The sequence below is a fragment of the Trachemys scripta genome, chromosome 7 (genome assembly GCF_013100865.1).
Source record: "Trachemys scripta elegans isolate TJP31775 chromosome 7, CAS_Tse_1.0, whole genome shotgun sequence".
Taxonomy (NCBI): domain Eukaryota; kingdom Metazoa; phylum Chordata; order Testudines; family Emydidae; genus Trachemys; species Trachemys scripta.
Genome location: NC_048304.1, coordinates 31,432,691 through 31,445,011, shown reverse-complemented (window position 1 = coordinate 31,445,011; position 12,321 = coordinate 31,432,691). Strand labels below are relative to the sequence as shown.

The 12,321-nt window shown below is 46.9% G+C and overlaps 1 protein-coding gene across 1 annotated transcript; it reads right to left on the bottom strand.

Moving 5' to 3' along the window:
• Positions 1 to 952: 952 nt before the first annotated feature.
• Positions 953 to 5,672, bottom strand: CHRM1 (cholinergic receptor muscarinic 1). Its single transcript, XM_034777599.1, has 2 exons — positions 3,939 to 5,672; positions 953 to 2,303 (listed from the first exon to the last, which is right to left on the bottom strand). The coding sequence occupies exon 1, from the start codon at positions 5,594 to 5,596 to the stop codon at positions 3,965 to 3,967; it is 1,632 nt and encodes a 543-aa protein (XP_034633490.1). The 5' UTR covers positions 5,597 to 5,672; the 3' UTR covers positions 953 to 2,303; positions 3,939 to 3,964.
• Positions 5,673 to 12,321: the final 6,649 nt, after the last annotated feature.

Below are 12,321 nucleotides of genomic sequence, written 5' to 3'. Positions count from 1 at the left end.
GCTTCTATGCTGATGAAGCTCATTAAAAAAATAATGAATCACAAATTTAATTAACACAACTCCTTGGGGGAGAATTGTACGTTTCCTCTATTTTACCTGCATTCTGCCGTATATTTCATGTTATAGTAGTCTCGGATGATGACTCAGCACATGTTGTTCATTTTAAGAACACTTTCACTGCAGATTTCAAAGAGCATAAAGAAGGCACCAATGTGAGATTTCTAAAGATAGCTACAGCACTCGACATAAGGTTTAAGAATCTGAAGTGTTGTCCAAAATCTGAGAGGGACGAGGTGTGGAGCATGCTTTCAGAACTCTTAAAAGAGCAATGCTCTGATGTGAAAACTATAGAACTGAACTGCCAAAAAAGAAAATCAACCTTATGCTGGTGGCATCTGACTCAGATGATGAAAATGAACATGCGTCGGCCCACTCTGCTTTGGATTGTTATTGAGCAGAACCTGTCATGAGCATGGACACGTCCTCTGGAATGGGGGTTGAAGCATGAAGGGACATGTGACTCTTTAGCACATCTGGCACGTAAATATCTTGCGACACCAGCTACAACAGTGCTATGACAATACCTGTTCTCACTTTCAGGTGACATTTTGAACAAGATGCAGGCAGCATTATCTCCTGCAAATGTAAACAAATTTGTTTGTCTGAGCAATTGGCTGAACAAGAAATAGGACTGAGTGGACTTGCAGGCTCCAAAAATAAAACAATATACAATTTTAAATGCAGTTTTTTGTATATAATTCTACATGTGTAAGTTCAACTTTCATGATAAAGAGATTGTACTACAGTACATGTATTAGGTGAATTGAAAAATACTATTTCTTTTGTTTTTTACAGTGCAAATATTTGTAATAAAAAATAAAGTGACCACTGTACACGTTGTATTCTGTGTTGTAAGTGAAATCAATATATTTGAAAATGTAGAAAACATCCAAAAATGTTTAAATAGAATACCATTTATTGTTTAACAGTGCAATTAATCACAAATAATTTTTTTAATTGCTTGACAACCCTAATTAAAATATTGTGAGGTGGCTAGATATTATGGTAATGGGGCCTATATAACCCCCTTAGAGATGCTCATCCATGCCCCTCTATACCACTCCAACAGGGACTAGGGAAGAATTTCTCTACACTAATCCTTGTGAGCAGGCCAGGGACAGAGTGAGTTATTAATATATCCTGTGTCCATATGGTTGAATGGGACACTTTAAGACCCTGATGGGAAGAATGGAGGTGCAACTATGCTTGCTCTCTTTCCCCACTCCAGATGTCATCTTTCCCCATGTCACCTTCAGTTTTCATCTCTCTCAGTGCAGTGTAATGATACTCTGCACCTCACTGGCACCAGATTACAAAGTGTTTTCTAAAACTCAACCAATGAAGCTTTACCACCCATGATTGCCCAAGGTCACAAGCTCTGAGAATGGAACTCCAGAGCCCAGACACCCCCACCTTTAATCACTAGACACCACTCCCCTCCCAGAGCTGGAAATAGAATCCAGGAGTCCTGGCTCCCAGTGCCACCCTATTCTACCCCATTAGCCCTCCCTGCCCCCCGATCTGATTCCCAGTCTCTGACTCTGAGCTGGGAAATAGAAGAACTCAAGAGTCCTGTCTACCATTCTCCTCTGCCCTAATCACTAGACACCACTGACCTCCCAGAACTGGAGCTGGAATGCCAGAGTCTTCCCCCGGTCCTTGCTTTTAAGCACTAGACGCCCTCTCTCCTCCCAGCCCAGTCTTTGACTCTAACCACTAGACACACTCATGAAGAGCCAGGAGTCCTGACTCCCATTTTCCTGGTCTAAGCAGTAGGATGGCTAGACTGCACTTGTCTCTGTGGCTGAATGGGTGGAAGGTCAAGTGTCCTCTTAGTCAAAGCATAAAGACTGGAAAGAGCTGAAAATCCCAAGAGGTCATGTCGCAACCATGAATCACTGGTTTCAAGGGCCCTGTGGCTTAGATTTTAAACCAGGTTTTAAATCAGTTTATCTCAACCACAGAGCACTACATGAGCCAGCTTTGTCCATTTGTTTTCCTTTTGATACATCCACATTCATCAAGGTTTTAAGGAAAGTCACTATCTGACAATGAGTTCAAGATTACAATAATAAACGGTGGCATGGTGTTCCAGCACCTGCCAGCTGTATCCTCACCCAGACCCCAAAGGCTGGGTTCATGATCGTCTCGGAGGAATTCCCCTTCTGGCATCACAGCCAGGTCCCATTCTTCCGCTGCAGTGCAGTTTGCCTGACATTCTTCATCCCAGCCCAGGATTTAATCTAGGGGAAAAAGGCAAGGAACAGCAAATTGAGACACTCGTAATACATTTGCTTGTTATATCTTGATAAGAGTGCTGGCACCTCGGCTTCCAGCGGCAACACAGCCCTCCCTGAGCTGGGAATAGAATTCAAGAGTCCTGGCCCCTAGTACTGACTGTTGTAACCACTAGATCCCACTCTCTTCCCAGAGCTGGGAATAGAACCCACAAGTCTTTGACTCCCACTTTCCTCCTGCTCTAACCCACCAGATCCCACTCCTAGAGCTGGCATAGAGCCCTTTTAGGAAAGATTTGGTCTAGTGTATTAATTGTTTTCACATGAGTTCCCAGGGCCAAATTCCACTCAGCAGTGTCCAGGATCTGCATTGTCCCACCCACCATCCATGCTCCTTCCACCAAGTCCATTCATCCTTCAGCAGGAGGCAGTGGAGTTCCCACTCTTATATTCATAGATTATGAGGCCAGAAGGGACCACTGTGATCATCAAATCTGACCGGCTGTATAACACAGGCCATAGGACTTCCCTGAATAATAATTCCTGTTTGAACTAGAACAGATGTTTTAGAAAACTGTCCAATCTTGATTTAAAAATTGCCATCAATAGAAAATCCACCACAGCCTTTGGTAAATTGTTCCAATGGTTAATTCCCCTCACTGTTAAAAACAGGCACTTTATTTCTTGTCTGAATTCATTGGTTCTTGTTAGACCTTTGCTAGTTCAATGAGCCCTCCATTATCAAATTTCTCTTCCCCATGTAGAGAGACAAGGTGGGGGAGGTAATATCTTTTATTGGACCAACTTCTGTTGGTGAGAGATACAAGCTTTCAAGCTTACACAGAGCTCTTCTTCCCCAGGTAGATACTTATAGACCCCTTAACCTTCTCTTAGATAAGCTAAATAGACTGAGTTCCCTGAATCTTCCACTATAAAGCATGTTTTTAACTAGGATCCTAATTGTCTGCTAGACTGAAGAGCCCTCTATTCTCAAATTTCTGTTCCCCTTGTAGGCACTTAAACTGATGAAGTTTACTGCAAGGTGCATGCATGTTTGCAAGAATGGAATTGTCCCCCTCTATGCTCTTTAACAGTGCTGGCCTTAGCCACAACTGATGACGCAGGGATACCCTACAGCAGTGGTCCCCAAACTTTTCAGGCTTATGCCTCCCCCTTAATTCTGTGCACGCCCCCCCTCCTGGGGCTGGGAGTGGGGCTGCAGCTGGGGGTGAGGAGGGCAGGGTGGGATGCAGACCAGGGTGAGGGAGCCAAGGCTGGGGCCACAGCTGGGCACGGGGATGGGAGTGGGGCTGGGAATGGAGCTGCATCCAGGCCAGTCGGGGGCTGAGACTGGGGGTGTCTCGGGGCCGGGAGCCAGGCCTGCAGCTGGGGGCAGGGCCGGAGCAGAGCAAGGCTGGGTGGCGCTCCCTCCCCACCTCCTGTGGGGGTTGTCCCCCCCCATCATTTTTCCATATCCCCCTGGGGGGCACACCCCACAGTTTGAGAATCTCCACCATACAGTCTCAACAATTCATGGTCTGATTCACCCTCCACTTCCCACCTTAGAAGCTAATTTCCATTCTCTCCCCCTCCCCCACCGCCGCCTCATTTGGCTCCCAGCACTGGCCGTGCCTGGCTCACCATTCTGGAATTCACCCCACGCCTGCTCAGTGTGCTGGAGCCCTGTGGAAGGCCACCACGTGCTTGGGCATCTTCCCCCACCTCCTCTTGTCCCAGCGGCACAGCAGCAGCATCTTAAACGTATTGCGAAAAGACTTATTGCACAGGGCATAGCACATGGGATTGACAGTGCTGTTGACATAGCAAAGCCAGTATCCCAGCTTCCAGAGGCTGTTAGGAACGCAGTCCTGGCAGAAGGTGGACACCAGCACCATGATGTTATAGGGTGTCCAGGTGAGGATGAAGGCCAGCAGGATGGCGCTCAGTGTTCGGGCTGCTTTCTTCTCCTTGATCAGGGAGAGGGTCTTCCGCTGGGAGAGCTGTTTGCTCCTATTCCGCAGATGGCTTTTGGCAGTCAATGCCCCCTTCTCCTTCATTGGTGATATCTTTTTGTTTGATGGCTTCTTGGCCATGTTGGGGGACTCGGTGGCAGCAGGAGACTGGGCTAGGATCCTGCACAAGCCATTCCTTCCTGCCCATGGCCCTCCAGCCAGCTTCTCCCTGTCCCGGGTTGGCTTCTGTGTTGGCAATGGTGGCTGTGCTACACTGCCAATCATAGGCAGCCGGATCACCACCGAGCAGACACTCTGAACCTCAAAGGGCTGCTCCTCTCCCTCAGACGATGTCAAGGAATCAGGGGAGCCATCCTCCTCTTCCTCCTCCTCTGTATTGATCCAGCTCCCATTGCTGCTCTGCTCCACATATAGCTTGGCCTTCCTCGAACTGGGGAAGCAGCAGGCCTGCGTGTGGGCTTTTGCCACAGCAGAAGAAACCTTGATGGGTTGCAACCGCTCGGAGCTGCTGTTGCTGCCTACGCCACCTCCTTTAGGCCTGTTGTTGGGGGTTGGCCTGACAATGCTCTTGCTTTCTGAGCCTTGCAGGCAAGCCAGTTCCCTGGCCCTGTTCTCAGTCTCCCGGTAGATCCTCCAGTAGAGAATGATCATGATGGTGACCGGCAGGTAGAAGGCTGCAATGGCCGTGCCAAAAGTAATGATAGGCTGAGAGAGGAACTGGAGATGGCAGTTTCCTGAGGGCACTGTCCGCTCCCCAACAAAGTACTGCCAGAACAAGATGGCGGGTGCCCAAAGGATGAAGGAGATGGCCCAAGCTAGGCCGATCATGATGGCCGCCCTCTTGGGCGTTCTCTTGGCCCGGTAGGTCAAGGGCCGTGTGACAGAGAAGTAGCGGTCAAAGCTGATGATCAGGAGGTTCATGACTGAAGCATTGCTGGCTACATAGTCAAGGGCCAGCCAGAGGTCGCAGGCCACGTTACCGAGGGCCCAGTGGCCCATGATGATGTAGGTGGTGTAGAGGTTCATAGACACTGCCCCAATGATGAGGTCAGCACAGGCCAGGCTGAGTAGGAAGTAGTTGTTGACTGTCTTCAATTCGCTGTTGACTTTGAAGGAGACCATCACAAGCAGGTTGCCCACCACTGTGACCAGTGAGAGGATCCCAGTCATCAGCACAATCAACACCACCTGCCACAAAGAATGGCCCCCATACAGGGTAGGCCCGGGGCCTCCCTGGGAGCCATTGAGGCCTGGTGGGACGTTAGAAAGGTTCATGGTGCTGGGGTGGGGTCTCACCTCTCCCAGAATAGCGTACTGGGATGACATTGGGATCCCACCACTCCAATTCAAAGCCCCTTGGCTGGAGGAAGAAAGGTGACTAGGGGTCTTCAGTCTGAGGAGGCCTCCTGGAATGAGGAAAGAGACTTGACTGAGCTGGGAGAAGGGTCAGATTTAGAGCTGGATGAAATTTTTCAGATATTTTTTTCCTTGAAAAATGCAGATTTGGCAACACTGAGATGTTTTGTGAATTCATGTTGGTTTTGCTGAATTTTCATTTCATAAAACCCTCAGCCCCCACCCCTCCAATCATAATGTTACATTTTGTAAATTAAACATTTCAATTTTTTGGTTTGAAACACTTTTTATTCAAAAATTTCCTTCAATTATTTAAAAAAATTTTCAAAAATTTTAATGATTCAAATTGAAACAAAACATTGACCCAAAATATTTTTTTTAAAGTTTTTGGTTTGCCAAAAATGTTGAAAAGATTTCAGTTTTAGTTCAACTTGACATGAAATTCCCCCCACCAAGTACTGGGTAGCAAGGGCACTGAGGTAGGAGATCTGGGTTCATTCCTGGCTTGGTTGCTCTATGATCTTGGGTAAGTCACATTCTGTGCAGAAAAGCAGTTTTTTTTAAATGGATAGGGCACTGGGTTGGGGCTTGGGACACCAGGGTTCAATTCCTGACTCTGCTATTAATCTTGGTTTAGTCATTTCCCCTTCCCATGCCTGTTTCACTTCTCACCTTTGTCTATTTAGATAGTGAGCTCTTTGGAGCAGAGACCATCTCTTACTTTGTGTCTGTGCAGCGCTTGGCATGATGGGGGCCCTGATCTCGGTCGGGGTCTAGGCAGTGCCCTACACACTACCATACAAATGATAAGAAGAGGGAGCCAATGGGAAGGTTGGATCTCGGGGACCCTGGAGCCCATTGCCTGGAATGGCAAAGGAGATCACAGGATACTCACCTTGCTATCAAGATTGTTTCTTTGAAACTTCATGTCCCTTCTCCAGTCCAATGATGTTGCCATGGTAGTGGGGCACTGACACATCTAAGACGTCACATTTTGGAGGCCACCTGTATCAATGAAAAGTAGTTACTTTTTCACGTCTCTCCGACACTGCTAGGTAACCCTCAAATAGCTACATTTAGACCATGACCCTGTTTTCACCCAAGACACTATCACAACTACTGTTTATTTCAATGATGCAGGTTTGGGTCCTTAACTCTATAGGGGCCCTAGCATACAGCTGTTCTATCTCTAGTAAAAGGGACAGGTTCAATTTTTGCTCCAAGCAAACTTTGACAGGAGCTTAGTGTAGTGGAGCTCCACAGAGGGTAGGGGGAGGAATCTACCCTAACCTACCAGTGTGCAACCTCATGCAACAATCTCTGTCCTTGTTGCATCCAACCTTTGTCTTTCGTGGTCCAGTCCATATAGTTGCAGCTCCACATCCTCTGAGCTAGGTGATCTGTTGGCTTGTTGCATACAATTCCAAGCTGCCTCCACCTAACTGCAATTAACAAGGCTATTAGGAGGTACTTTTGCCTCATTGCAGTTGACAAGGATGTAGCTAGGTGCTTTCCCAGCGGCACAGAAGGAGCCCCCAGAAAACTTGGCAGCCGTAGAATTTGAATGATAGCAAATCAAGCTCTCCTGCTACACTGGTAGGAGAAAATGCCTATTTCCCTGATCACTAGCATCTAGAACTGTCAAGAGCTCAGGAAAAATACAGTCCAAAAGTTTTGAAATTGACTAATGATTTTGAATGCATTGTTTTTTCAATGTGTGTAACAGGGAGGTCTACCCCTTTATAAACCAGGGGGGTTGGGATCATCCACCTCTGTTCTAAGGCAGAGTGCCTTTAAGAACTGGTGTTTGGGTTGATCAGACCCAGCTGGAAAGGTGTCAGATGATTATAAAAGCCAGCAAATGACGCAGGTGTGGCGAGAGCTGGCAGAAGCAGAGAGAATCTGGCAGCAAACTGCTGGGTCAAGATGGGGGGAGGGAAAGAGCGATAGGGAGCAGGGTTACTCTCAGGTAAGTGGCTGGTAGAGTAGGAACTTGTGAGGTATAGGCCTTTGCAGAAAACCCTGGCTCAGGGGAAAAGAGGTGGTTTCTATGCTGAACTGCTTTATTTTGGGGTTTGCTAAAGGTCACTGCAATTAATAAATGGTGACTTGATGAAAGGCCCTGAACAGATCCTAGGCATGGCATTAATCCTGGGCTGGAGAGACAGGCCAGCCACCTACAAGGTACAGTTTGAGACACCTTCAGAGCATCAGCTACCTGCCCTTTGAAAATCAGGCCCATTTAAGGTATCTGAAGTTGGACTGGACAGTCCTGTTCTCCCCCCTGCCCCCAAATGGCGCCTGAAATCAACTGTCACTTTTTAAAACCATCTTGGCCAAAATACCAGAAGGAAGAGAGTAACATGAACTGTTAATGGCTGGCCAACTAAGATTCCGGTCTGGAATAAAACAAAAATCCTTGGGAAGAATCTGCCTTAACATGGTCCGGCTTTTGAAGGACACAAGTGAAATATACGTAGACCCTTTTGCCACTGCTTCTCCTTGTTGTTATATGTGCTATGGTAGCAACTGGGAGCTCCCACCAAAATCAGGGCCCAGTACAGCCACATAGCAAGAGTGCTTGCATTCTGGACGGACAAAGGGTTATTAACTCTGTTATACAGAGGGGGAAACTGAGGCACGCAGCACTGACTTGCCCTAGGTCACACAATGAGTCTGAAGCACAGCTGGCAATTGAACCCAGACCCACTGAATCACAGTCCAGAGTTTACCACCACAAATCCCTCCACCCAGTGCCCGTTGTTTCTCTAAGGTCTGCCAGTGGCTCAGAGTTTATTGCATAGTAGCAGCAGCAGGAGCAAAATATACTCACCGGAGCTGATCTGTGAAGTTGTTCAGCTTCTGTGTGAATAATGCCCAATTCAGGCTGGGAGATGGGACCAATGCATATATGCATGTGCACATGCACACGGAGGTGGAGTTGTGCAAACAGGGGGAAATGCAAATATTCTCATGGGGAGACACACCCCTCCATACAACTAAACACCAGATGCCTGGAAATAACTGATGAATTCTTGGCACGTTTAATAACCGGGATTCCTAAGAAAGAGAGAAACCTGTTTCTTGTCCTTGTTTCTGATTCCGAGTGTCGGTTAACAGAGACAGCTGTGGAATAAGGAAGGAGGCACGATAGTGAATAGGTTCTCAGCTTTGCAAAGGAAACCACAGCCCAGTCTTAGGAAGGAATTAAAGCGAAGCTCATGTAACCCTTGAAAAGTCTGTTTGGCCAGGGGTGCAATAGTAGGCTTACAAATGGCTATATATGGCATACAGCACTTGGGAAAGACAAAGAACCACACCAGTAGGGCACTGAGTTGGGACTTAGGAGACCCAGGTTCAATTGCCAGCTCTGCCACTGGGCAGCTGCGTGACCTTGGACAAGTCACTTCCCTACTCCGTGCCTCAGTTTCCCCATCTATAAAATGCAGATAATGATATTGACCTCCTTTGTAAAATGCTTTGAGATCTATGGACGGAACGTGCTATGGAAGAACTAGATATCATTTTTATTAACGTGTTGTATCCCAGGCTGGCTGAAAAATACTAATTTTTCACCAGAAATTTAAAAAAAGATCACTTTTTCCCTTCAAAAGTTTGCAGAAAGTTATTTTCGTCTTTCCCCAATTAAATATTGGAAACCAAATGTTTTGGTCTTCCTTACAAAATTTTCATTTGTAGAAAACTAACATTTTAATGAAAACGTTTCTATTCTCATTTTGTTTTGTTGTTGTTAGGGGGCGGAAGACAGGATAATTTTGATCAAACTAAAAATGAGAAAATCTGTTTTTTATTTAAAAAGTAATTTTTGGTTGGGGGAAAAAGGTTGTTGACTTCCTCTATTTCACACACTTCCAGGAATAGAAAGAGAATCAGACCTCCCAATACAAAAAATAACTCAAATATTTTTCTATTTTGTTTGCAGTGTTGTAGCCATATTGGTCTCAGGATATGAAAGACAGGTGGGTGATGAGTGAGATAATATCTTTTATTGAACCAACATGTGTTGGTGAAAGAGACAAGCTTTCGAGCTTTCAGGTGAAGAAGAGCTCTGTGAAGCTCGAAAGCTCGTCTCTTCACCGACAAAAGTTGGTCCAATAATAGATATTACCTCATCCATGTTGTCTCTCCAACATTTTTCTAGTCTTATTTAGTGTATCTAAGTTTAATAATAATGAATCTAGCTAAATTCTCATTGTTATCTAATCTAGTTTTATTTGTTTTATCTAATTTTATAATCCTCAATTTAAAAAAAACCCTAATTTTATTTTAACCTAATCTTATTTTTGAAAATTGGACGGCATCCCTCTCCACATAATATTTACTGTATCAGAGCAGCTCCTACTAGCCCCACCTGATCAGGACCCTGTTGTGCTAGTTGTTGCTCGGGCACCCAGCGAGAGACAGTCCCTGCACCAAAGGGCTTATAATTACACAGAGGAAGGTTGGGAGGGAAAACAGAGACACAGGGAGGGGAAGGGACTTGCTGAGGGTCATACGGCTGTTCAGTGAAAGAGCCGGGCATAGAACCCAGGTCTAGTGAAACCTAGCCCGGCCTAGCGCTAGCTGCTGGGCCATTGCTAAGTATTCTAATGAACGACCTGTGTGCAGTATAAATGGATGGAATCAGAGCAGTGTAACTATGTGTGTGTAATTTTATTATCTGTACCGGGATAGTGCCCGGAGCCCTGGTCATGGACCAGGGCCCCATTGCTTTAGGTGCTATACAAACACAGAACAAAGAGATGAAAGCTCCCTGCCTCAAAGAGCTTCCAGTCCACGTAAATCTACTGTGATGATTAACGTTGTCTTATGCCCTATACTGCTGCTGGTTTATGGAGTGGCTTAGCTCAAGGGCTCTAGTTTTGGAAAAGATGTAGAAGGCCGTGCTGCTTTTCAAAACAAGTTTAAACAAGCATCTTGGAGGCTGATCTGGTGAAGGTTTTCAGCATCTCCAGCTCCCCCAGTGGCAGCAGGCAGTACTACACCCCGCAGCACTTCAGCCACATGACTCATGTTCCTGGAGTGTTGCCCACTTCTAAGCCCTGGTCTAAGAGACATGATTTTGGCTGGGGTTGGAGCCAGTCATGCCATGAAGTGAGACGCACCAGCTTTCTAGTGAACTTGAGTCTTCTAATTGGCTATCTGCCCAACTTGTCTGCCTCCTGGGGCAGACTAACCAAATAGAGCTGCTGCAGGCAGAATTCTCTCCCCAAGACCCCATAGCAACCCAAAGCCATACCCACAGGAGGGGAGGAGGGAGCTAAAGAGCCCAGCAGCTCGGGACAGCTCTGCCTCCCCCCGCCCCGAGCAATTCAGACAGGATGGTGATTCTGCTCCTTGTCCCCCCGCCCCTGACCTGCAGCATTCAGCCTGGGAAGGGGCAGAGAGGGTTAAAGAGCCCCTGAAGCTGCCCCCAGCCAGGAAGGGGTAGGGAGGATCCCACTCAGCTCCCCAACTAGGAGAGGGGGGTGAAGAGCCTCAGGAGGAACAGAGGTGAGGCTGGGGGGCTGGACTGAGCAGGGCTGGACTGAGAGGGGCTGGGGAGCTCATCTGTTGGGTTGGGGGGCAGAATTAATTGCTGGACAGGGGATGGGTGGATGAGGGGGTGAGAGCTCCTGCAGCAGGGGCCAAAGTGACGTTACCCAATACATTCTGGGGAGTGGGCAGCACTAATTGTCGATAGGGTTGCCAACCCGCCAGGATTGGCCTGGAGTCCCCCAGAGCCTCTCCCAGAATCAGCATTGATCTCCTGGTGACTATTGAAAGCAATCCAGGATATTTTAAGAAAATGACATTACATCATGTTGGGGGGAAAAAATTTCCCGGAATAGCTTCAGTCAGAGTTGGCAACCCTCATTGTCGTCATTCTCCCCCCCCCCCCCGGTCTGGTGTAGGCAGGGGAGTTCAAACATCAAAAGACAGACCAAAATGTACAATAGTCTTTAAATATCTCATTTTCTAGGCTGACCTTGATTTTTCTGGGTCTGAATCACTATTTCTGATCTCTTGAGGTTGGTGATACTGCTAGTAGCAAGGCTGTTGGTACAGCTGAGCCCCAGTAAATCTTAAGGACCAGGCAGCCCTAGGTGATATTCACTCCTGTGTAGAGGGGCCAACACAAAACCTTTGTACCATTTAAGGTGAGAAAGTCTTTGCTGGGTCTTTGTACAGGGTGAGTTTTACACATTAATACACTACAGACATCTTCTGTGCACCAAATGGGGATAAAACAAGTGTTTAGGGTCAGACCCTCAGCTGTTTCAAACAGCATCACACTATGGAAGCCAATGTAGTGATTTGCACCAGCTGAGGATTTACACTAGCTGGGGATCTGGCCCCTTTTGTACACAGGGGAGGGTAAAAGTTGAAGTGTGTGTTTCCCCCTGAGGAATAGACAGCTGTGTAGTGTGCCTCCAATCAGTCCTACCAATCTAGACTGCAGTTTCAAGATGGTGGGGGGAGAGGGGGAGGAGACACCTCCCCCCCCCCCAGATGACAGATCAATCATTCATTTCCTAACCTTGTGGAGGTTTTTGTATTATTAGATGAGGTTTTAGCTAAATGAAATCTGGACTGGTGACTGGGAATCCATAGCTGTCTCATGCTATTTCAGTCTCTGCTTCATGCACAGCCTGGCTCCATGAGAGGATGGGGATAGCGATAACACAGTAATC